Below are 24,728 nucleotides of genomic sequence, written 5' to 3'. Positions count from 1 at the left end.
ATCACTCACCTGGAGTCAGACATCCTGGAATGAGAAGACAAGTGAGCCTTAGGAACCCTCACTATGAACAAAGCTAGTGGAGGTGATGAAATTCCAATTGATTTATTTCAAATCCTGAAAGGTGATGCTGTGAAAGTGGTGCACTTGATATATCAGCAAATTTTGAAACCTCAGCAGTGGCCACAGGAGTACAAAAGGTCAGTTTTCATTCCAATCCCAAAGAAAGGCAATGCCAAAGAATGCTCAAACTACCACACAATTGCACTCATCTAACACGCTAGCAAAGTAATGCTCAAAATTCTCCAACCCATAGGCAGAGGAACCAGAGATCAAATTGCCAAAGCAAGAGAGTTCCAAAAAACACATCTATTTCTGCTTTATTGAGTATGCTAAAGCCTTTGTGTGGATCACAACAAACTGGAAAATTCTTGAAGAGATGGGAATATCAGACCACCTGACCTGCCTCCTGAGAAATCTGTATGCAGGTCAGGAAGCAACAGTTAGAACTGGACATGGAACAACAGACTGGTTCCAAATAGGAAAAGGAGTATGTCAAGGCTGTATATTGTCACCCTGCTTATTTAACTTATATGCAGAGTACATCATGAGAAATGCCAGGCTGGAAGAAGCACAAGCTGGAATCAAGATTGCAGGAGAAATAATAACCTCAGATATGCCGATGACACCACCCTTATGGCAGAAAGTGAAAAAGAACTGAAGAGCCTCTTGATGAAAGTGAAAGAGGAGAGTGAAAAAGTTGGCTTAAAAATCCACATTCAAAAAACTAAGATCATGGCATCTGGTCCCATCAATTTATGGCAAATAGATGGGGAAACAATGGAAACAGTGACAAACTTTAATTTTTTGTGCTCCAAAATCACTGCAGATGGTGACTGCAGCCATGAAATTAAAAGACACTTGCTCTTTGGAAGAAAAGCTATGACCAACCTAGACAGCATATTAAAAAGCAGAGACACTGAGTTGCCAAAAAAGGTCTGTCTATTCAAAGCTATGGTTTTTCCAGTAGTCATGTATGGATGTGAGAGTTGGACCATAAAGAAAGCTGAGAGCTGAAAAATTGATGCTTTTGAACTGTGCTGTTGGAGAAGACTCCTGAGTGTCCCTTGGACTACAAGGAGATCCAACCAGTCCATCCTAAAGGAGATCAGTCCTAAATATTCATTGGAAGGACTGATGCTGAAGCTAAAACTCCATTGCTTTGGCCACCTGATGTGCAGAACTGACTCATTTGAAAAGACGCTGATGCTGGGTAAGATTGAAAGCAGGAAGAGAAGGGGACGACAGAGGATGAAATGGTTGGATGGCATCACCAACTCAGTGGACATGAGTTTGAGTAAGCTCTGGGAGTTGGTGATGGACAGGGAGGCCTGGCGTGCTGCAGTCCATGGGGTCGCAAAGAGTCGGACACGACTGAGCAACTGAACTAATGCGAGGAATGAAGTGCAGTGGTACAGATTCTAGAAAGAGGAAATACCATTTTTGTTTCTGAATAAGACTAAAGACGTATACTGTACTATATTGAGACCAAATCATGAAGATCATTGTTGACGTGAGAGGGAGATTGTTCCTTATTACTGTGGCAGTAGAGGAAACCTTTATTTTTAAAGCATGAAATCATATCCTTGGTTTGTGCCAGTGAAAGAAATCTCATTGTCTGTTGATAAACTGAGGTGAAGTATTTCAAGGAAGACATGTGAAAGGACTGAAATACTGTCAACACCGTGTGAATAAGGAGAATGTGGGAGCTGGCAGCATCTTAAGGCCATTCGTGCACGAGACAGGAGACGCATAGGACCAGTACACAGTGGAAGGTGTTTTCTTTACCAGTCAGCCGTTTAAAGTTACGTTACGAACGTAAACTGAAACAGCAGCGAGAGTCCTCTCCACCCGTAAGACCACACTGATAGTACAGGGCATGAGCCACCAGCTCGGAGTCTAAATTGTTGCTACCTGTATGGGAGAGTGATCAGTTCAGTTCAGTCACTCAGTCGTGTCCTATTCTTTGCAGCCCCATGAACCGCAGCACGCCAGGCCTCCCTGTCCATCACCAACTCCTGGAGTCCACCCAAACCCATGTCCATTGAGTTGGTGATGCCATCCAACCATCTCATCCTCTGTCGTCCCCTTCTCCTCCTGCCTTCAATCTTTCCCAGCATCAGGGTCTTTTCAAATGAGTCAGCTCTTTGCATCAGGTGGCCAAAGTATTGGAGCTTCAGCTTCAACATCAGTCTTTCCAATGAACACCCAAGACTGATCTCCTTTAGGATTGACCGGTTGGGTCTCCTTGCAGTCCAAGGGACTCTCAAGAGTCTTCTCCAACACCACAGTTCAAAAGCATCAATTCTTCTGCGCTCAGCTTTCTTTATAGTCCAACTCTCACATCCATACATGACCACTGGAAAAACCAATGCCTTGAGTAGACAGACCTTTGTTGGCAAAGTAATGTCTCTGCATTTTAATGTGCTCTATAGGTTGGTCATAACTTTCCTTCCAAGGAGTAAGCGTCTTTTAATTTCATGGCTGCAATCAACATCTGCAGTGATTTTGGAGCCCTGAAAAGTAAAGTCAGCCACTGTTTCCACTGATTCCCCATCTATTTGCCATGAAGTGATGGGACCAGATGCCATGATCTTCGTTTTCTGAATGTTGAGCTTTAAGCCAACTTTTTCACTCTCCACTTTCACCAAGAGGCTCTTTAGTTCTTCTTCACTTTCTGCCATAAGGGTGGTTGCCGGGAGCCGGTGTGAGGAGCTCCACCTGTGGCAAAGGTCATGAGGAAGGAGGTTCGGCATACGCAAAGGCGGGATCGAGCATCAGGAGTCCCCCTGGAAACTCTCAGTAGGTGGTGTCATCTAGATATCTGAGGTTGTTGATATTTCTCCCGGCAATCTTGATTCCAGCTTGTGCTTCCTCCAGCCCAGCGTTTCTCATGATGTACTCTGCATATAAGTGAAATAAATATTATTTACTTAGAGTGATCAGTAATTTACCAAAAGCCATGCAATTTTGTATAGTATCAGATTGATAACCTTTGCTCAATGATAAAATTAGTGTATACACTGAAAGTAATTTTGCAAGGGTACTTTTCATAGTGTTATTTCAAATAAACATTGGAAATAAGGTCTAACTGTAGGAACTTGGTTCAATAAATTATAGTGCATCCATAAATAAAATTCCCATGTAGTCACCAGAATAGCTAAAATTAAAACTGATCAGTATTGACAAGTGTATAGAACAATCAGAACTCTCCAATATTATTAGTGGAAGTATAAAATGGCATATTTAGTTCAGAAAAGGATCTGGCAGATTCTTATGAAACTGAACATAGCTTAAACCCCATGGCTCAGCATTTCTAATAGTCATTTTCCTAAGAGAAATGAAAATGTAACACCACAGAAACACTTGTAAAAGAACCCACAGAGTAGTTGTATTCATAATAATCCAAACTGGAAATAGCCTTATTTCATCAATAGATCAATAAATAAACTGATATGTGTATGTAACGCAGTACTACTAAACAGTAACCAGGAGCAACACATATACATGGAACAACACCGAGCTTTTGTCTGTGGGAAAGAAAAGAACAGTTGAAATACGAATTTGAGGAGTTTATAAAATGAAACCCCCTTAAGCAAAAGAACGTAGCTAGACGTGACTCCGTTTCCTTAAGCCTGAGCCTTTGAGATCAAAGCAGTGAATGTGCGGGTAAGCACAGTGAATCCGGAAACTCGCTTTTCCAAGTTCTGGTGTAAACTGTGTAGGCCGACTCCTCTAAACAGCGCTCAAGTGAAGCCTTAAAGTAAATAGGAAACTGCAGAGAGTGCTCTCCTCCTCTTACGTTGCTGTGACCCTTGGGAGTCCTTGAGCTCTTGCTCTACTCAGGCTTAAGGTATATTTGGAAGAAATATATAAACTGTTTAAGTGCAAATCAGTGTTTTCCAAAGGCAAAATGAAATCTGTCTACTGTTGGCTCGTTTTTCACTTGTTTCTCTTATCCTGGAGTGTAAGAGCCCGTTGATTGTAAGATGCAGCGTCTTCTTGAACAAACTGAAATTCCACTGTCAAACTGTGACCGTCAGGTGGCCACACTGGTCTCTTGTTGCATTGAACTTTCTTTCATCTGTTCCAGTGTGTTTGGGAGTTTTTCCAGCGTTCACTGGCATTGCTTGGTGTGTGCTCGGCAGTGTCTTGTCTGCCTTGTATTGATAGGTTAGTACAGCAGCAGCTTAATCTTCTGTTAGGTATTTTTCTTTCTCTGGATACAGAAAGCACTTGGCTGTTGTTTTGTGAGAAAATACGGGCGTGCGCTCCTTCATCCAGGAGTGGGTATTGGCTCCCCTGCTGTCCAGGGTCACCCTGCGCCTGCTGCTCTGTCTCTGGCCCTTTCTGACTGACAAAGTCATGTCTTGTTTCAGTGCCAAACGATAGGAACATCATGGTGAAGACATTTCAGATGGCAATTAGAGTCAACACGGCGGTGCCCGTCATTCAGTTAAAGGCATGACGCTGGGAGCAGCTGTGATCGAGAGATGGTAGAACTGGAAGGAAAAATCTGCGTCTTAGAATCGAAATCTTAGAGTAGGAAAAATTGTATTGGAGTCAAACTATACATTTTTTTCCCTCTCAAAAATTTCCTGTAGGCTAATCAGGGATTACATTTCCTCTTGCCTACAGCTTGTCCTTAGCATTCATGGTTCTTAGTTGTATTCTAGATTCTGTCAGTTGCCCAGGATAGAAATAGGACTCATCAGTAATCCTTAGGGTTGCTGCTGGTTTTTAATGAAATATGTTTTATTAAACAACGGACTGGAGAAAGAATGTTAGAGAGTTGAGAGATCTAGGTTCTAGTCACTTTTCTGCCACGAGTTAACAATCTTAGTTTTTTCGCCTGTTAAATTGTTGGGTTATATCAGAGCTGTTTCAGTCCTAGCTACAATTTAGAATCACCAGCTGCTGCTGCTGCTAAGTCGCTTCAGTCGTGTCCGACTCTGTGCGACCCCATAGACGGCAGCCCACCAGGCTCCCCCGTCCCTGGGATTCTCCAGGCAAGAACACTGGAGTGGGTTGTCATGTCCTTCTCCAATGTGTGAAAGTGAAAAGTGAAAGTGAAGTCACTCAGTCATGTCCGACTCTTTGCGACCCCATGGACTTTACCCTACCAGGCTCCTCCCTCCATGGGATTCTCCAGGCAAGAGTACTGGAGTGGGTGGCCATTTCCTTCTCCATAGAATCACCTAGGTAGCTTTAAAAAAAACAGTCCTAAACGCCAACCCCAGACCAGCTGAGTCAGAAACTCTGGGCACTAGCAGCTCGTGAAAACTTGTCAGGTGATTCCAATGTGCATCTGTGAGTTGACCCCTGAGTAAGGTGATCCTTATCCCTTACATGAAAGCTTACATACTAAATCGGTTCAGGTCAGACTCTGGGGTCACCACCTGGGGTCTGAGTCCTGGCTTTGCTCGCATCGTTAGCGCACTGTGAGATTTGCCGTGGTGGAGTGTAAAACCACTGTGTTGGTGATGATGGCAGCAGCGTGTATCTCTTGACTGCTCTGCTGGCGGGTTCCAGGCACTGATTCTGAGTGCTTGTGTCTGTCCATTCAAGGAATCTTCACCATAGCTCTTTGAGGTAACTGCTGTAAATCTCATCTTGCAGAGGAGGCAGCAAGAGTGTAGATAAAATTAAGTAGTTTGGCCATGTTTACATGACGGTAGAGGCAGATTTAAGTCCAGGGAGTCTGGTTCTCTACTCTTAGAAATCAGAATACATGTCACAAGGGAAAGAGAAAGCCCTTAAAGCCTCCCCCAGGCAATCAGACACTGGGGTCATGATACACTCCTTAAACATTGGACTAAAAGCTTATAGCCCCAAAGTTCTGATTTAAGGAACTTCTTAGAATCTACAAGAGGACAGATAACAGAAAAAGTCTGATGTCTGCAGTCCTGTCATTGTATATGGGACACTGTTTGAGTTTCCTCGATACATTGCACAGAGGGAGAAAGGGAAGGGTTTTCCAACATCATGTGTCTCATAGGTGACTTCCCTGATAAACTTATTTGTTGTCCTTAACAATGTGGGGACTCTTGTCCAGAAGCATTCACTGAACAGACAGCTGCCTGACATCTTAGATCAGATTTGGCTAGAAACCAGATCCATAGTCAGCCAGACTTTGAAGAAGAATTTGTCGTCAGCCTAAGGTGGAAGTGAGTTTCAAAGGGGAATGTCAGAGTGTTCTGAGCTGTGTTTGTTGAGCCAGTTTAGAATGCCTTTATACCCTCCTAATCTTTGTGTTGAAAACAAACTTGCCCTTTCTAACGGAAGTCAGCATTTCACATCATTACATATCAGCCGTGCTGAGGAATCAGAGGTTGGTAGAGACTTAGAAGGTATCAAAACAGCAACTGTATTATTTTGAAAATAAACCAGAGGATTAACTTAATCTGTTGCCCAGAAACAGTCAAAGAGGAATCAGATTGTACCTCACTGTTTTTTTTGTTTTTTTTTTTAATCTTTTGCTGTGTCATGTAGCAGGCTGGAAAAAACTGAACTTGTGAGGGAAATTGGTTATTCACTCACGCTCCCAACAATTATTAGGAAGTTTTGTAAGAACTTTTTAAGTAAATGTTTTGCTCTTTGCAGGTGGCAGGAAATAGCCCATTGCTGCAGCAGAGTTTTTGATGTTAAAGATCTTTCTCTTGCTCAGGTACTGCTTGGATGACCGGAAGGCATTAGAGAGAGATGGGGGATTTTCAGAGCTGCAATCCCGTCTTATTCGTTATGAGACCCAGAGCACCTGCGCCAGGGGGAGTTCTCCGGGACCCACCGTGCTCAGCCCGCTTCCATCTCCTGCGGTTTTGTCAGAGCCCCTGAGTGTCCCTGACGGAGAAGCTCTGCAAAGGGAGCTCCGGACCGACGTCTCCCGAGTGAAAAGGAGATCAAAAGATGTGAACTGCCTTTATCCCCCCAAAAGGTGATATATGAAGTGCACAAAAATAGTATCTTGATGGAAAGTGTTTTAGTCTTAGGGTAATTTTTTTTCATATTAATCATTCATATTTTTTAAGTTGCTTTCTGTGTGGACTTTATACGCTTTCATAGCGTAGATTGGTGACGCTTTCATACCAGGAGTTTGTTTCTTTTGTGAGCAGTTGATGATTATGCTTATAAGTTATAAAGAGAAATGACTTGGGGAAAATCACATTCTTTCTGGCTTTATAATACTAATATACAGTCCATTGGCACAAGGGATTGTCAGGTTTTTAAACCATGGAACACTGGCGGTCTTCTCCATAGATAAAGCAGAGGAGATGCTCTGTTGAAGAGGATATTGAGAGATGCAGTTTTTCTGCCTCCTCCCGCTGTCTGCTGCCTGCACTGGCCCCTTGAACAAGGGGCTTCAGGACTGCAGCTTACGACTGAATCCGCGCCTTGGCAGTGAAAGCACGGAGTCCTAACCACTGGCACCATTTTAAAATAACTTGTTTCATACAAAATATAGCTTTAAAGCCTACATAATACACCATAAAAATGAGACTATTCTAGCTACTTTATTTGCTAGCTAGATAAAATGTCCAAATACTTGAACAAAAAATTAGAAGCTCATGAAATAAACAGCCTAATTTCTATTGAATTTATATATCTTTATATATCTTTGGAACTTTTGTCAAATTTAGGTCTTTGGCACCTAAAACAAACCTTAAATTCTTATCATATGTAAGCCTTTCAAAAAGTATCAAATATCTTAAAGTGAAACTGTCTTAAACAGTAATAAGTATTAAGGACTTTCCAGTGGTTAAGATTCCATGCTTCCTGTGCAGGGAGCGCAGGTTTAATTCTGCACTAATCTTAGCGTGCATGTCATGCAGTGTAGCAATATATATATATATATATTAGAATACTGTTTCCCTGATATGAATAACTAAATTATTGTTATAAATTCATGATACTTTTTTCACCTGATAAAGCTAAAAAGCAAATCCATTAATATTTAGGATACTATGTTTTTTAGTAATTTTTTTATTTCTGACTGTGATTGATGTCTATGTGTTCTGGAAAAGAGAGTAACACTGTGTCCTATAGGTTAGCAGAATTGAAGAGTCTGAGACCCTTTCTTGGAAAAAGAAATTTAAACATCTTAGAAAAATCGAAACTAAAATCACTTTTCTAGTTCTATTTCTGTTTGTTTTAACAGCTTATCTTCTACACGTAGTTGAATGGCTATAACAAGCATGATTATTAGGGTTTCTTTATCAAAATTAACTTGTCTATAAACAGTACTGCCTGGAGTGCCATCTCTGGTTTATGTGAGAAATTGTAAATTGACAGGAAGGGAGACAGTAGTATCACTTGTTGCTTTTCCTCTGAGCTAAAATCCTAGATTATTATTCACTGCTTTCTGTGTTCTTGTTTCTCATTTGAAGAACTAAAGGAGCAACTGTGTAATGCCATGTTGATTGCTTATTTAAGGCAGTAGTAACAAGAAATTGTGTTTGCTCTCCTGGGGTTTATATGTTGATGATTATAGCTGTAGTGTTGAGGAAAGAAAATGAACGTGATTGGTGACTCCCTTAATCTGTGTTCTGGTCTTGCCCCTGCAACAGACTTGTGAGATCTGGAAGTTCAGATTCTCTTCTTTCTCAGACAAGTGGCAGTGGTCACCATCACCACGCGGTCCCTTCCAGAAAGCTGCGGGCAGAGCGGCCATTACCTGTGACGTGTCCCTCTGCGCTGAGCAGTGAAACTCCCGGAGCCACTGCCAAGGCTGGCTCAGGTCCAAAAGCTGTGCGTGAATCAGAAACATCAAGGCCCGCGAAGGAATCCCGATCACAGAAGCACACGCGGGTAAAGATCCGCTTCCTGACTCTCTCAGTCTACACGGGAAGAAACGTTCTTATTTGATTCATTTCAGATGTTTGTCAAAAAAGTTTATCAATGAAATGAAGTGGTCTGTAATTTACTTTAAAATAATACCAAGGAGTTCCCTGGTGGCCTCTTGGTGAGGATTCCAGGCTTTCACTGCTGTGGCCCAGATTCAGTCCCTGATTGGGAGCTGAGATCCTGCCCCGTGGTGCAGCCACATAATAATAGTTCAGTGAAAGAAGGGTAATGGGAAAGTGCAAGTCGGGGTGTGAAGGAGCAGAAGGAGCCCCAGATGGATCCTCCTTATATATATTTATATATATATAACCAGCTCTTATATATAGTCTTCATATATATATAATTATATATATAGCCAGGTCTTATATATAGTCTATATATATATAAAACCAGCTCTTATATATAGTCCTCGTGTGTGTGTGTGTATATATATATATATAGCCAGGTCTTATATATAGTCCTCACAGGAGACAGGGATCAAGACCATCCCCATGGAAGAGAAATGCAAAAAACCAAAATAGCTATCTGGGGAGGCCTTACAAATAGCTGTGAAAAGAAGAGAAGCAAAAAGCAGAGGAGAAAAGGAAAGATATAAGCATCTGAATGCAGAATTCCAAAGAACAGCAAGAAGAGATAAGAAAGCCTTCCTCAGCAATCAATGCAAAGAAATAGAGGAAAACAACAATGGGAAAGACTAGAGATGTCTTCAAGAAAATTAGAGATACCAAGGGGACATTTCATGCAAAGATGGGCTCGATAAAGGGCAGAAATGGTATGGGCCTAACAGAAGCAGTAGATATTAAGAAGAGGCGGCAAGAGTACACAGAAGAACTGTACAAAAAAGGTCTTCACAACCCAGATAATCATGATGGTGTGATCACTCACCTAGAGCCAGACATCCTGGAATGTGAAGTCAAGTGGGCCTTAGAAAGCATCACTACGAACAAAGCTAGTGGAGGTGATGGAATTCCAGTTGAGCTATTTCAAATCCTGAAAGGTGATGCTGTGAAAGTGCTGCACTCAGTATGCCAGCAAATTTGGAACACTCAGCAGTGGCCACAGGACTGGAAAAGGTCAGTTTTCGTTCCAATCCCGAAGAAAGGCAATGCCAAAGAATGCTCAAACTACCTCACAATTGCACTCATCTCACACGCTAGTAAAGTAATGCTCAAAATTCTCCAAGCCACGCTTCAGCAATACGTGAACTTCCAGATGTTCAAGCTGGTTTTCGAAAAGGCAGAGGAACCAGAGATCAAAGTGCCAACATCCGCTGGATCATTGAAAAAGCAAGAGAGTTCCAGAAAAACATCTATTTCTGCTTTATTGACTATTCCAAAGCCTTTGACTGTGTGGATCACAATAAACTGTGGACAATTCTGAAAGAGATGGGAGTACCAGACCACCTGACCTGCCTCTTGAGAAACCTATATGCAGGTCAGGAAGAAACAGAACTGGACATGGAACAACAGACTGGTTCCAAATAGGAAAAGGAGTACCTCAAGGCTATATACTGTCACCCTGCTTATTTAACTTCTATGCAGAGTACATCATGAGAAACGCTGAGCTGGAAGAAGCACAAGCTGGAATCAAGATTGCCGCGAGAAATACCAATCACCTCAGATATGCAGATGACACCACCCTTATGGCAGAAAGTGAAGAGGAACTAAAAAGCCTCTTGATGAAAGTGAAGAGTGAAAAAGTTGGCTTAAAGCTCACATTCAGAAAACGAAGATCATGGCATCTGATCCCATCAGTTCATGGGAAATAGATGGGAAAACAGTGGAAACAGTGTCAGACTTTATTTTTTGGGGCTCCAAAATCACTGCAGATGGTGACTGCAGCCATGAAATTAAAAGACGCTTACTCCTTGGAAGGAAGGTTATGACCAACCTAGATAGCATATTGAAAAGCAGAGACATTACTTTGCCAACAAAGGTCCGTCTAGTCAAGGCTGTGGTTTTTCCAGTGATCATGTATGGATGTGAGAGTTGGACTATGAAGAAGGCTGAGCGCCTAAGAATTGATGTTTTTGAACTGTGGTGTTGGAGAAGACTCTTGAGAGTCCCTTGGACTGCAAGGAGATCCAACCAGTCCATTCTAAAGGAGATCAGCCCTGGGATTTCTTTGGAAGGAATGATGCTAAAGCTGAAACTCCAATACTTTGGCCATCTCATGCGAAGAGTTGACTCATTGGAAAAGACTCTGATGCTGGGAGGGATTGCGGGCAGGAGGAGAAGGGGACGACAGAGGATGAGATGGCTGGATGGCATCACTGGCTCTATGGATGTGAGTTTGGGTGAACTCCGGGAGTTGGTGATGGATAGGGAGGCCTGGCGTGCTGATATTCATGGGTCGCAAAGCGTTGGACACGACTGAGCGACTGAACTGAACTGATGTATATATATTTATATATGTATAGAGCCAGCTCTTATATATAGTTCATATATATATTTATAATTTATATATAGATTATGTATAAATATATTTATATAAAATATATAATTATAATCACATAATTATATTTGTTTATATATATAAATATATAATGATTTTTATATATATATATATATATAAAACCAGCTCTTACATGTAGTCCTGATACATGTATATATATATAGAGAGAGATTTTGTTAGAAAATATATTCTCTTTATAGTGTTTGAAATTTTCCGTAATAAAAAACAAGGACACACCTGTGTATACCTATCCCTGCTGTGTGTACCATTCCCATTCTGATGTTGACTCAGAGCTCAGCACATGAGACCCTCTCTTGGGACGCTTCAGTCCTCTCTGCCCGACAGCTACCCTGTGACATGTGAGTGTGTCACTGTTTCAGGTCTCTTCTTCTCAATGGTTTGGTCTTAATGAGCTTAACTGTCTTTAGCATAGCTACACGGTTGTGTGATTTACAGAGCTCAGCTCTCAGGGTAAGAAACACTAGTCACATGTTATGTTGTATTCAAGATACTGAAAGAAGTAGTTGCTGAAACCCTGAAGAAGCACGGGATCACGGAGGCTCACGGGTGCTTCTCTGCTTGCAGCCAGCGTCTCTTTGAGATCTCCAAGTTCTACCTAAAGGTACAGTGTCTTCTCTACTGACGGCAAAATCGAGGTCATGTTCTAATGTTCCTATTTGACTCAAGGTAGTATGAATTGAATATTTTTTACTCTGACACCTTATTGCCACATTTTTTAATGGAGGTAGAAAAACTGGAGTCAGAATACTTTATGGTTGATTTTAGTTCTCATATATAGAGAATGGTACCTTAACTGACACCCCCAGTGTTTGCCTAACAGGTCATTGACTTGAGTTGATCATAAGCTCAGCTTATTTTATGTACTCAGGTAATCTTAGTATATCGTGAAGGTACCTGACAGAGTGTCAAAACATACAGTTTCTAGTTCTGGATCCACTAATAGCTCGCTGTAGTACAAACAGACCGACCGTTCAGATAACCGTTTTGTGAAACTTAAGCGGTGTTAGATTTTTATGTGGGTTTTTGATTAAAACTGCAGATGGACCACAGGTGGAACACTTTGAGTTCCCTTGTAGAATCTCTCGAGAAAGACAGTACTGAAGGTGCAAAAGCCAAGAAAAGAAGAAGGAAGACCGTGGCGGTGCTGTCACACGTTGGCGCAGGAAGCACGTGGATGCGTGTTGTGGCTGAGCAGCAGTGACAGCCTCGATGCCCGCCTGGGGCTGAGAGTCCAGACCCAGCACGGTCTCGGGCCTGCTTGGAGCCTGGTGAAACCAGGTGTTGTGGAAGGCGGGGGCAGAGTGCCATGAAGAGCAGGAGTTAGAGAGAGGTCCGCAGAGTGAACGGGGAGCCTTCAGCCTGCTCTGCACACCTTTCCCCACAGCGTTCGCTGAGGATGGCTGTATTACCCGTGGCTTTGCTCTCTCCCACCCTGCGGCAGTGTGGGAAACAGTCCCTGGAGGAGAAACGCGTGGGAGGCCGCAGTGAAAAGGCCAATGACCTCTTATTCCCCTACCTTACAAAGGTGCCAGTGAATAAGCTCTGCACACACAGAAGTTCCAGTAAGATTTTTATTGTCTCATTTTAAAATACGACTGGAAGGGATGTCCCTGGAAGCCCAGTGGCTAAGACTGTGCTTCTGCTCCAGGGAGCATGGGTTTGATCCCTGGACTGGGAACTATGATCCCATGTGCTGTGTGCTACAGCGGAAACAATTTTAAAATGTCTGTGTGACCAGACAGCTGAGACTCGGCAGAGTTCTGAGGAAAGCGTCTAACTCAGCAGGTGTCAGAACATAAAGGAGCAGAGGGGGCGCGGGAGGAGCAGAAGCCTGAAGAGAACGCCATGAAAACTGGATGTCAGGAAGGAGACAGTCGCATGTACAAAACCGGAATGTGATGCTGTTTGTGCAAACTATAGAACGTGAAATTTCCTTAAAATTAAAAATACAGTAAAATCACTAATAGTCAACAGTGAGAGTAAGAAATTTGCCAGAAGTTAGTATTACTGACAAAATTGAGGAGAAAAACATTAAACGTGAGATAAGAAAATGGGGGAATTAATCTGAAAGATCCATTATGCTCATAATAGAGACGAGAGGAGAGAAAACCTTCAGAAATACACAAGGCATTCCAGAACCGAAGGATGCAAACCTCCTGCTGGAAAGGGCACACAGCTCGTCCTGCCTGGAGGGTGGCAGTTCTGCAAGCCCGTCACTGTGGAAGGTCACATCTCCTGGAGGGGGAGAGTAGTTCCAGAGAAGTTTTCTGGGAGAGAAGCAGTTGACATAAAGATTCAAGAATAAGGTTGGCATTGGACTTTTCTAGTAGCCTCGCATGCCAGATGGTAGAACATCATCTTCACATTCTGAAGGAAAGTGATTTACCTGGCATTTTTTATCTGGCCCAGAAGTCAGTCACAGGCCTTCCCTGGCGGCTCAGTGAGGAATCCACCTGCAATGCAAGAGACCCAGTTTCAGTCCCTGGGTTGGGAACATCCCCTGGAGAAGGGAATGGCTACACTCCAGTGTTCTTGCCTGGAGAATCCCATGGACCGAGGAGCTTGGTGGGCTACAGTCCGCGGGGTCGCAAAGGGTCGGACACGGCTGAGCGACTGACACACGGAAGCCAGTGAGGTGTGAAGATTCAGTAGAGGACACGGCTGAGCGACTGACACACGGAAGCCAGTGAGGTGTGAAGATTCAGTGGAGACGCTTCAGGCACGAAAGGTCTCAAAAATTTTGTCACCTGTGTAACCTTTAATGAATTTGTGAGAAGATGAAATTCAGTAGAACAAGGGACTTACTCAAGAAATAAAAGAAAAACTACCTAGACTGGGAAAGATATGTTCCAGTGGGACCTGGTCCAGGAAGCAGCTGGACCAAACTGCAGCAGGCCGTGGGAGAAGGGGCTCCAGGGTTTAAAGAATGCAGTTAAGAAAACCAGCGCAGAAACGAAAAGCTGAAGGGGCGATTACCCGGTATCCGAGAGTGTTTGAAGAACTTTGATGTACATTTAATCAGTCTTTTTAATCAGAGTTGTGGGGCTAGGGGCAGAATTATGTACCTGGAAAGCTAAGCCAATATAGTTCAACCACAGGATAAATGAAACATTAGATGAAAGAGAAATTATAACCATAATATGTTACTTAGCTTGGGAGTAAACTTTATTTGCTTAAGCATAAAATGCAAACATTGACTGTTTACTAATTAAAAAAAAAAATTGTGGTGCAGCTGTTACTGAGAGGAAACGAAGGGAGGTGGGAGGATTCAGAGGCCTGAATCCAGGGTAACAGCAGTCACTGTCTGAAAGTGTGAAGTCACACAGTAGCAGTAATAAGCGTATTATCCAGAAACACGGAGGTAGAACAAGAGAAACAGAAGAGAGCCCTGAAAGTGACTGCTTCGACGGAGCATGACTTGGAAGCACAGCAGAGGACAGCTTTTTTTGTAAAACAAGTGAATTTTTTAAATTTTAACTTGTTATAGGTTATTAACTTTTTAAAAGTCAGAGATTTCAGTTTTATGTCCAGTGTCATCCCCTCTGTGTCTGGAGTGAAATAGCCAGTAAGAAGAGAGAGGTAAAAGGTGTTTTATCTGAAAAATAAACATTAATTGTATGTCCGTCTCCTGAGTAATGAAGCATTAGTGAGTACACATAGCCGACGATGGAGAAGGAAACAGCAGCCCAGTCCAGCGTACTAGGCAGGAGAACCCCATGGACAGTGGAGTCTGCTGGGCTGCAGTCCATGGGGTTGCAGAGTCAGACACGACTGAGCGCCTGAGCACATGTGCACAGCTGAGGATGGGTGTGGGTCTGGCCGGTGCTGTTGGGTTTATGAGCTCAGAGCAGCATGGACTTACGTACAGACAGGTGTATTTTGGTTAGAGAACTTTGGCCTTCCAGGGTGGAACTAAATGATAATCTCTTGCTGTGATTTCTCCCTCTTCACATTGATGATTATAGAATGATTTAGGATCATGTCAGGTTTATTTAGGAGAAGGCGATGGCACCCCATTCCAGTACTCTTGCCTGGAAAATCCCATGGATGGAGGAGCCTGGTGGGCTACAGTCCAAGGAGTTACAAAGAGTTGGACACAACTGAGCACGCACACGGAGAAGGCAGTGGCACCCCACTCCGGCACTCTTGCCTGGAAAATCCCATGGATGGAGGAGCCTGGTAGGCTGCAGTCCATGGGGTCGCTAAGAGTCGGACATGACTGAGCGATTTCACTTTCACTTTTCACTTTCATGCATTGGAGAAGGAAACGGCAACCCACTCCAGCATTCTTGCCTGGAGAATCCCAGGGACGGGGGAGCCTGGTGGGCTGCCATCTATGGGGTCGCACAGAGTCGGACATGACTGAAGCGACTTAGCAGCAGGTTTATTTAATAATGACTTGTTCTTTGTAATTTAATGTACAGATTTGAAATGCTCTGTTTTCTTATGTTTAGGATCTTAAAACTTCAAGGGGTCTATTTGAAGAAATGAAGAAAACAACAAACAACAATGTTGTGCAGGTAAGCGTGCCGTGAGTGCATCCAGTTAGGCTGCGGTCTTGTTTCTGGGCGGCCAGGAGGCGTAGTACACGCAGTGAGAATTAGTGAGTGGTCTGTTCAGCTATGTCCCTGTGACCACTCGTTAAATAGCTTAATGGACTTACGTAAGTAGGGTCTTTAGTAGTATTTAAGAGATTTCTCTGTTAACAAAAGAGCTTCTAAATTAATGTTCAGAAAGAAAAAGAATAATCCAAAGAGCTGGAAAACTTAATCCATTTTGATTAGCTGTTTTCAAAGCTTGGTTTAATTCTATTTTTAGTGATCCTTTAAAAACAAATTTTCAAATAAAGGTGAGAAAATAGAGCAGTATCTTCATTTTGTCCAGTGAGCACACCACCATTGTATTCTGCAACATAAAAAAGTTCACCAAAAAGTGTTCTTTAGCAAGAAAATAAAATGTGTGATTTTTTTTTCTGTTTAAAAATTCATGATATAATATGTAAATACATATGCAAAGAAACACATACAACTAAAAAAAAAAAGAATTTTAAAAGATTCAGGCTGAGAAAGAAAACATTTAAGAACCCTGGAGGCCCCGAAGTCTCTTCCCCACCGCATCCTACTCTGTCACCTCTGGGGGTAAATGCTGTATTGATGTTTTGTGTTTGATAATCCTTTAATTTTTTAAACTGTAGTTGGTGTGTAATATTGTGTGGGTTACAGGTGTACGGTATAGCGGCTCACAGCGTTTGCAGGTTTTGCACTCTCAGTCCTTGTGAAATCCTGGCTGCACTCCCTGTGCCGCACAGTGTCCTTGTAGCTCGTTTGCTACAGAACAGCTTGTGCTTCACTCTCCTCCTCCTGGACTGCCTCTCCCTCTTCCCCCTCCCCACCAGTAAAGGGTACTTTTAAGATAAAATGTATTTTTTAAGAGTCTGATGTGTTATTTTTTGTCTTAAATTTTCTACCATGCTCTTTTGAACAATGTATTTTTCTATCGCTTTTGTTTTCAAAAGAATGTACCATAATCATATTTTTTCTCCCCGTAGGTAATTGAATGGGTGTTAGAAAAAGCAAGCAAGAAATAAGACAGAATCATTCCCTTTGGATGATTATAAATTGGATGGATCTATTATATACCACTTCCTTCCTTAGTTTGAAAATTACACATTTCAAACTTTATTCAAAGAATTAATGTTCCATTTCTAAGGAATTTCATAAATACCCTGTACTTATATAGTTTTGAAGTTGCTCAGTTAATGTAATTTTAGTTTGTATACTTACAGTTTTACTATATTTTAATTTTTAAAGTTAATATTTTTGTGTATGTTTAAAAATTTTACTCTTGGTTATTTAATTATTTCAATAAATAGAAAAAGATATTTCTTTACTTCTTGGTAAATGTCTTTGTTGTTAGGTATATTTAAACTGCTGAGTCTTAAGTAAGACATCGCCAGTGGCTTTTCTCAGGTGTTACTACAGCTTGACTTATTGGATGACCCTTGGTTTAGAAAATATTGGCAAAAAATTCGTATAACATTAGTCATGCTCCCTTACCCCTGCCCTGGAGCCAGCACTGTTGGAGCTATTGATGTTTATTTGGGATGAAAAAAAGAGCAAAAATTGTGAAAATAAGACATAGTGAAAATGACTTAAGTACCTACTCCCAGAAAAAAAAAATGTTTTCCCATGACAGTAAATTTGGAAAATGTGGAAAACACTAAGGAGAATGGAAAAAATTCCAATACTCTTCTGTCTACATAAACATTATATTTATTTTTAAAATTGCGGTCATATGTGTGATATGTATGTATATTAATTTATAGCCTGCTTTTCACTTAACAATGTGATATAACAATATGATTAAAATGATTTTTATATCATATCATTAATAACTGCATAATTCAAATGAATCAGTTTATTTAACCAATCCTGCATTGTTGGACATATGAGTTTAATATTTGCTTATTGTAAATGGAACTTAAATGAATATTTCTGGTACATCACTGATTATTCCTTAGTACAGCTTTTTCAGGGTGGAGTCTGCAGGTGTCTGAATGTACTGCTTTTACTTAACTTCAGTGCTGTGCTCACACTTAATAACTTTTGTGAATGTCCCATAAAAATACTGGAAATGGCAACCCACTCCAGTGTTTTTGCCTGGAGAATCCCAGGGACAGAGGAGCCTGGTGGGCTACAGTCCACAGGGTCGCAAGAGTTGGACACGAGTTAGCGACTGAACCACCACCGCCACCATAAAAATACTTCAAAGTAAAAAGTACTCAAGATACTCGAGATAAATGTGAAAGCAGGTAACAGGAGCGATCTAAAAGGCCTAGGGACTTCAGGTCTGTTTCTGGCACGGACTGAACTCACGAGAGGAGCTGCAGGCCGGGCGGAAGTCCAGCTGCGTGAGCTGCGTGCCTGTGTCCAGGAGAGGACCCTGCCGGCCGGGCCTGTCCATCTGTAGGACACCCACGCACGGGACCTCAAAAGGCAGACCCGAGGGAGAATAGAGCAGAGCGCAGGCCTCGGCTCTTCGGATGTTAATTCCCGTAAAACTTGCATTCCCTGAGAGGACCTTAGAGAAAAAGGGAGCCAGCCACAGGGCCAGACTGGCTCAGCCTGTTCCACAGTGATGGTACGTTTGGGAAAATTGTTGTGTACATCACCTGGAAAAGAGAAGTTGGCTCCCTTGTGGCTCAGATGGTAAAGAATCTGCTTGCAGTGCAGGAGACCCGGGTTCAATTCCTGCGTGCTCAAGATTCCCTAGAAAAGGGCATGGCAACCCGCTCCAGCGTTGCTGCCTGGAGAGTCCATGGACAGAGAAGCCTGGTGGGCTACAGCCACGGGGTCGAAAAGAGTCAGACACGACTGACTGACTAAGCACACACATCAGTTCAGTTCAGTCGCTCAGTCGTGTCCAACTCTTTGCGACCCCATGAATTGCAGCACGCCAGGCCTCCCTGTCCATCACCAACTCCAGGAGTTCACTCAAACTTAGGTCCATCGAGTTGGTGATGCCATCCAGCCATCTCATCCTCTGTCGTCCCCTTCTCCTCCTGTCACCAATCCCTCCCAGCATCAGAGTCTTTTCTAATGAGTCAACTCTTCACATGAGGTGGCCAAAGTATTGGAGTTTCAGCTTTAGCATCAGTACTTCCAATGAACACCCAGGACTGATTTCCTTTAGAATGGACTGGTTGGATCTCCTTGCAGTCCAAGGGACTCTCAAGAGTCTTCTCCAACACCACAGTTCAGAAGCATCAATTCTTCGGCACTCAGCTTTCTTCACAGTCCAACTCTCACATCCATACATGACCACTGGAAAAACCATAGCCTTGACTAGATGGACCTTTGTTGGCAAAGTAATGTCTCTGCTTTTGAATATGCTATCTAGGTTGGTCATAACTTTTCCTTCCAAGGAATAAGCGTCTTTTAATTTCATGGCTGCAGTCACCATCTGCAGTGATTTTGGAGCCCAGAAAAATAAAGTCTGACACTGTTTCCACTGTTTCCCCATCTATTTCCCATGAAGTGATGGGACCAGATGCCATAATCTTAGTTTTCTGAATGTTGAGCTTTAGGCCAACTTTTTCATTCTCTTCTTTCACTTTCATCAAGAGGCTCTTTAGTTCTTCTTCAATTTCTGCCATAAGGGTGGTGTCATCTGCATATCTGAGGTTATTGATATTTCTGCCGGCAATCTTGATTCCAGCTTGTGCTTCATCCAGCCCAGCGTTTCTCATGATGTACTCTGCATGTAAGTTAAATAAGCAGGGTGACAGTATACAGCCTTGACATACTCTGTTTCCTATTTGGAACCAGTCCGTTGTTCCATGTCCAGTTCTGTTTCTTCTTGACCTGCGTATAGGTTTCTCAAGAGGCAGGTCAGGTGGTCTGGTACTCCCATCTCTTTCAGAATTGTCCACAGTTTATTGTGATCCACACAGTCAAAGATAGTAGAAATAGATGTTTTTCTGGAACTCTCTTGCTTTTTCGATGATCCAGCGGATGTTGGCAGTTTGATCTCTGGTTCCTCTGCCTTTTCGAAAACCAGCTTGAACATCTGGAAGTTCACGGTTCACGTATTGCTGAAGCCTGGCTTGGAGAATTTTGAGCATTACCTTACTAGTGTGTGAGATGAGTGCAATTGTGCATTAGTTTGAGCATTCTTTGGCATTGCCTTTCTTTGGGATTGGAATGAAAACTGACCTTTTCCAGTCCTATGGCCACTGCTGAGTTTTCCAAATTTGCTGGCGTATTGAGTGCAGCACTTTCACAGCATCATCTTTCAGGATTTGAAATAGTTCAACTGGAATTCCATCAGCTCCACTAGCTTTGTTCGTAGTGATGCTTTCTAAGGCCCAGTTGACTTCACATTCCAGGATGTCTGGCTCTAGGTGAGTGATCACACCATCATGATTATCTTGGTCGTGAAGATCTTTTTTGTACAGTTCTTCTGTGTATTCTTGCCACCTCTTAATATCTTCGCTTCTGTTAGGTCCATACCATTTCTGTCCTTTATCAAGCCCATCTTTGCATTAAACGTTCCCTTGGTATCTCTAATTTTCTTGAAGAGATCTCTAGTCTTTCCCGTTCTGTTGTTTTCCTCTATTTCTTTGCATTGATTGTTGAAGCCTTTCTTATCTCTTATCTCTGCAAAGAAGAGCTCCCTTCTTTGGAACTCTGCATTCAGATGCTTATATCTTTCCTTTTCTCCTTTGCTTTTCACTTCTCTTCTTTTCATAGCTATTTGTAAGGCCTCCCCAGACAGCCATTTTGCTTTTTTGCATTTCTTTTCCATGGGGATGGTCTTGATCCCTGTCTCCTGTACAGTGTCACAAACCTCTGTCCATAGTTCATCAGGCACTCTATCAGATCTAGTCTCTTAAATCTATTTCTCACTTCCACTGTATAATCATAAGGAATTTGATTTAGGTCGTACCTGAATGGTCTAGTGGTTTTCCCTACTTTTTTCAATTTCAGTCTGAATTTGGTAATAAGGAGTTCATGATCTGAGCCACAGTCAGCTCCCAGTCTTGTTTTTGCTGACTGTATAGACCTTCTCCATCTTTGGCTGCAAAGAATATATAATCAGTCTGATTTCGGTGTTGACCATCTGGTGATATCCATGTGTAGAGTCTTCTCTTGTGTTGTTGGAAGAGGGTGTTTGCTACGACCAGTGCGTTCTCTTGGCAAAACTCTATTAGCCTTTGCCCTGCTTCATTCCATATTCCAAGGCCAAATTTGCCTGTTACTTCAGGTGTTTCTTGACTTCCTACTTTTGCATTCCAGTCCCCTATAATGAAAAAGACATCTTTTTTGGGTGTTAGTTATAAAAGGTCTTGTAGGTCTTCATAGAACTGTTCAACATCAGCTTCTTCAGCGTTACTGGTTGGGGCATAGACTTGAATTACTGTGATATTGTATGGTTTGCTTTGGAAACGAACAGAGATCATTCTGTCGTTTTTGAGATTGCATCCAAGTACTGCATTTCGGGCTCTTTTGTTGACCACGATGGCTACTCCATTTCTTCTGAGGGATTCCTGCCCGCAGTAGTAGATATAACGGTCATCTGAGTTAAATTCACCCGCTCCAGTCCATTTCAGTTTGCTGATTGCTAGAATGTCGACGTTCACTCTTGCCATCTCCTGTTTGACCACTTCCAATTTGCCTTGATTCGTGGACCTGACATTCCAGGTTCCTATGCAATATTGCTCTTTACAGACCTTGCTTCTATCACCAGTCACATCCACAACTGGATTTTGCTTTGGCTCCATCCCTTCATTCTTTATGGAGTTATTTCTCCACTGGTCTCCAGTAGCAATTTGGGCACCTGCCGACCTGGGGAGTTCCTCTTTCAGTATCCTATCATTTTGCTTTTTCATACTGTTCATGGGGTTCTCAAGGCAAGAATACTGAAGTGGTTTGCCGTTCCCTTCTCCAGTGGACCACATTCTGTCAGATCTCTCCACCATGACCCGCCCGTCGTGGGTGGTCCCACAGGGCATGGCTTAGTTTCACTGAGAGACCAGGCTGTGGTCCGTGTGATTAGATTGACTAGTTTTCTTTGATTATGGTTTGTGTGTCTGCCCTCTGATGCCTCTCGCAACACCGACTGTCTTACTTGGGCTTCTCTTACCTTGGACGTGGGTTATCTCTTCACGGCTGCTCCAGCAAGGAGATACCCCTCGTCCAAGGTAAGGAGCAGCGGCCGCGCTTTGCTGAAGCACACACATACAACCCGGAAAAGAGAAGTGGCACCAAATGAACTCATGGATCTAGTTAAGGTTGGTTCCAAACAGAATGCTGAAAGTGTCAGTGAGCCATTTGTTTGCTTATTTGGCTGAAAACAATAAAGGCACAGGACAAGATACATGAACTAGAGGAGGGAATGTTCAGTTTTCTAGCAGAATTTTGAGGTGATACAGAAGACTTGGAACATTCTGGATTGGAAAATAAAATGTTTTCCCACTTCATTTCCAGTGGCAAAAGGTTCTCCAAGTAAGTAATAGCCTCAAGATCAAACCAAAGGTTCAGTGATAAATGCTTCATTAAAACCTTAGAAATACTTGAACCCTTTCAGCAAGACAAAAGGACTTCTGTGAATCTTAAGGGTGTTGCCCCACAGACTCTGACAGCCCAAGACACCCTGTCTGGTGGGTGTGGTTTTCATCTGACAGACTAGACTGTGACTTTGGATACACAGAAAGCCCACAAGTCTTACCTTTATTGGCATGTAATTCGCATATTGTGAAAGTCGCCCCTTATGGTATATACTCTAGTAGGTTTTAGTATATCCACAAAGTTGTGTAAGCATCACCACCGTCTAACTCCCTCAGCTTTCCATCACCCCAGTAGAAATTCCGTATCTACGAGCAGTCATTTCTGTTCACCCCTGGCAGGCACCCGTCTCCTCTCTGTTCTCTGGATTTGCCTGTTCTGGACATTGGACGGACAGGGACTAGTACAGTGTGGTCTTCTGTCTCCAGTTTCTCCTACTTGTTTAGGCTCAGACTCTGGACTGCAGCCTGCCAGGCTCCTCTGTCCATGGCATTTTCCAGGCAAGGATACTCGAGTGGGTTGCCATTCCCTCCTCCAAGGGATCTTCCTGACCCAGGGATGGAGCCCACATCTCGACACTGGCAGGCAGATTCTCTGCCTGAGGTGTTCGGGGCTCACCCGTGTTGTAGCCTGAGTCAGCGTGTCATTGTATGAACCTGTCACAGTTGTTTTTCCATTCACCAGTCGATGGACACGGCTGAGTCCCCATTTTGGCTGTCGTGAGAATGCTGCTGTGGACATTGTGTACAAGTTTTGGCACAGACGTATGTTTTCCATTATCCTGGGCATATGCCTAGGACTATACAGTAACTCTGTAATTTTTGAGAAGATGGCAGACTGTTTTCCACAGCAGCTCCAATTTCTCCACCTCCTTGCTGATTCTTGTTAGCATTTATCTTTTGACAGATGATAGGAAATGTGAGGTAAGATCTCATAGTGGCTTTGACTTGCATTTCTCTGATAAGTAATGTTGAGCATCTTTTCATGCACTTATTGGCCAGCTGGATATTTTCTTTCAGGGAAATGTCCACCAAATGCTTTCTTAAGGACTTTTCAGTGGGCTTATTTCTCTTTTTATTGTTGAATTGTAAGAGTTCTTTATAGTTTCTGGATCCTAGTCCCTTATCTATGATTTGCACATATTTCCTCCGGTTTTCAAATAGTAAAAGACTTCTCAACCCCAGCCTGCTGTTTTTATTACAAGTAACTTGAACACAAACCAAGTTCTGGTACTAAAGAGAACTTGAGCATTTGGAGCTTGGTGTATAGATAAAATCCCGTGAAAATGTAGTTAAAATGAGGGTTGAAAGCCCTGAGCCCAGGTGACGACCCAGCATGAAACTGTACACACAGAAGCAGCAGGTGGCGCCCCGCCACCCCCGTGGCCCCTTTCCAGGCCCGTCTCTGAGGACGAGACGGGCACGGGGTGTCTGTTTGTGCCCATATCCCTCTGGCTACTGAGGAAAGCGCCGGCCAGCCCACCACACGCAGAGTGAGCACCTATTTAACTCACATATGAAGTTTACAGGGTGGCCACAGCGCTATAAACAGGCACATTTTATAAACTCATAAAGCACGTCCTCACCCCAGTCCACTCCAGTCCCCTCAAGATAGAAGATCTAATATCTGTAAAACAAGGGCCAGAAAGGCCCCACTCATTAATTGTAGAGGACTCCTGCCCATTAAGACCGTTCCTTCTGACTTCAACCAAGCAGGGTCAACAAGCTTTTGGACAAAGCAGCGTGCATTTTTTTCAGCATTTCAGTGCATCAGTTGATACAATTAAATGCCTCTGGCTGAATGGTTTTTAAAATAGATGTATAGTTTTGTTTCTCCTACTTAGTCAAGGCAGAAAAAGAAACTTGATATCTGTATTCCTGTTGGTTTTCTTTAAATTCCCATGGGATGGTTTAGAGCTCCGTCACCACACCAAAGGGCTCACCTAATTAACAATTGGGCAGCTTCCCTCCCTCCAAGTGTAGTTTAAGACATCATTCACTGGAGTTGGTTTGCACCTAAAAGAACAGACATTGTGAATTTAATAATTCATCAATTCAAATATGAGACAGTTGATCACAGAGGGAACTGGACAAAAACAAATCCCCCAAAATGACTCAGTTGATTCGCTGTCTGTACCCAGGTATGATCCAGATGTATGAGTTTGTGTTATTCACATCATTCATAATGCACATCAAGACAAGATTAAAATCTACAGTGTGAAGTAGTAACTTGTTGAATTCAAATTGAAGGAGAAAAAAATGAATATTTGAATTGATTCATCATAGCCAC

At 42.7% G+C, this 24,728-nt stretch overlaps 1 protein-coding gene across 8 annotated transcripts in view; it reads left to right on the top strand.

The window, feature by feature from the left end:
- Positions 1–17,262, top strand: part of MTBP (MDM2 binding protein) — a 76,615-nt gene extending 59,353 nt beyond the window's left edge. For all 8 annotated transcript variants that reach the window (XM_086335676.1, XM_086335679.1, XM_086335678.1 and 5 more), the window contains 5 exons: positions 6,725–6,991; positions 8,622–8,862; positions 11,861–11,974; positions 15,828–15,893; positions 16,922–17,262. In XM_086335676.1, the coding sequence (XP_086191802.1) occupies positions 6,725–6,991; positions 8,622–8,862; positions 11,861–11,974; positions 15,828–15,893; positions 16,922–16,960 (727 nt within the window). In that variant the 3' untranslated portion in view covers positions 16,961–17,262. The remainder of the gene's footprint in view (positions 1–6,724; positions 6,992–8,621; positions 8,863–11,860; positions 11,975–15,827; positions 15,894–16,921) is intronic.
- The last annotated feature ends 7,466 nt before the right edge of the window (positions 17,263–24,728 follow it).

Source organism: Bos grunniens, chromosome 14, assembly GCF_055505025.1.
Source record: "Bos grunniens cultivar Pamir isolate PY7600 chromosome 14, Bosgru_T2T1.0, whole genome shotgun sequence".
Lineage (NCBI taxonomy): Eukaryota > Metazoa > Chordata > Mammalia > Artiodactyla > Bovidae > Bos > Bos grunniens.
Note: the sequence above shows the minus strand (reverse complement) of the source record. Positions and strands in the feature narration are given on the sequence as shown.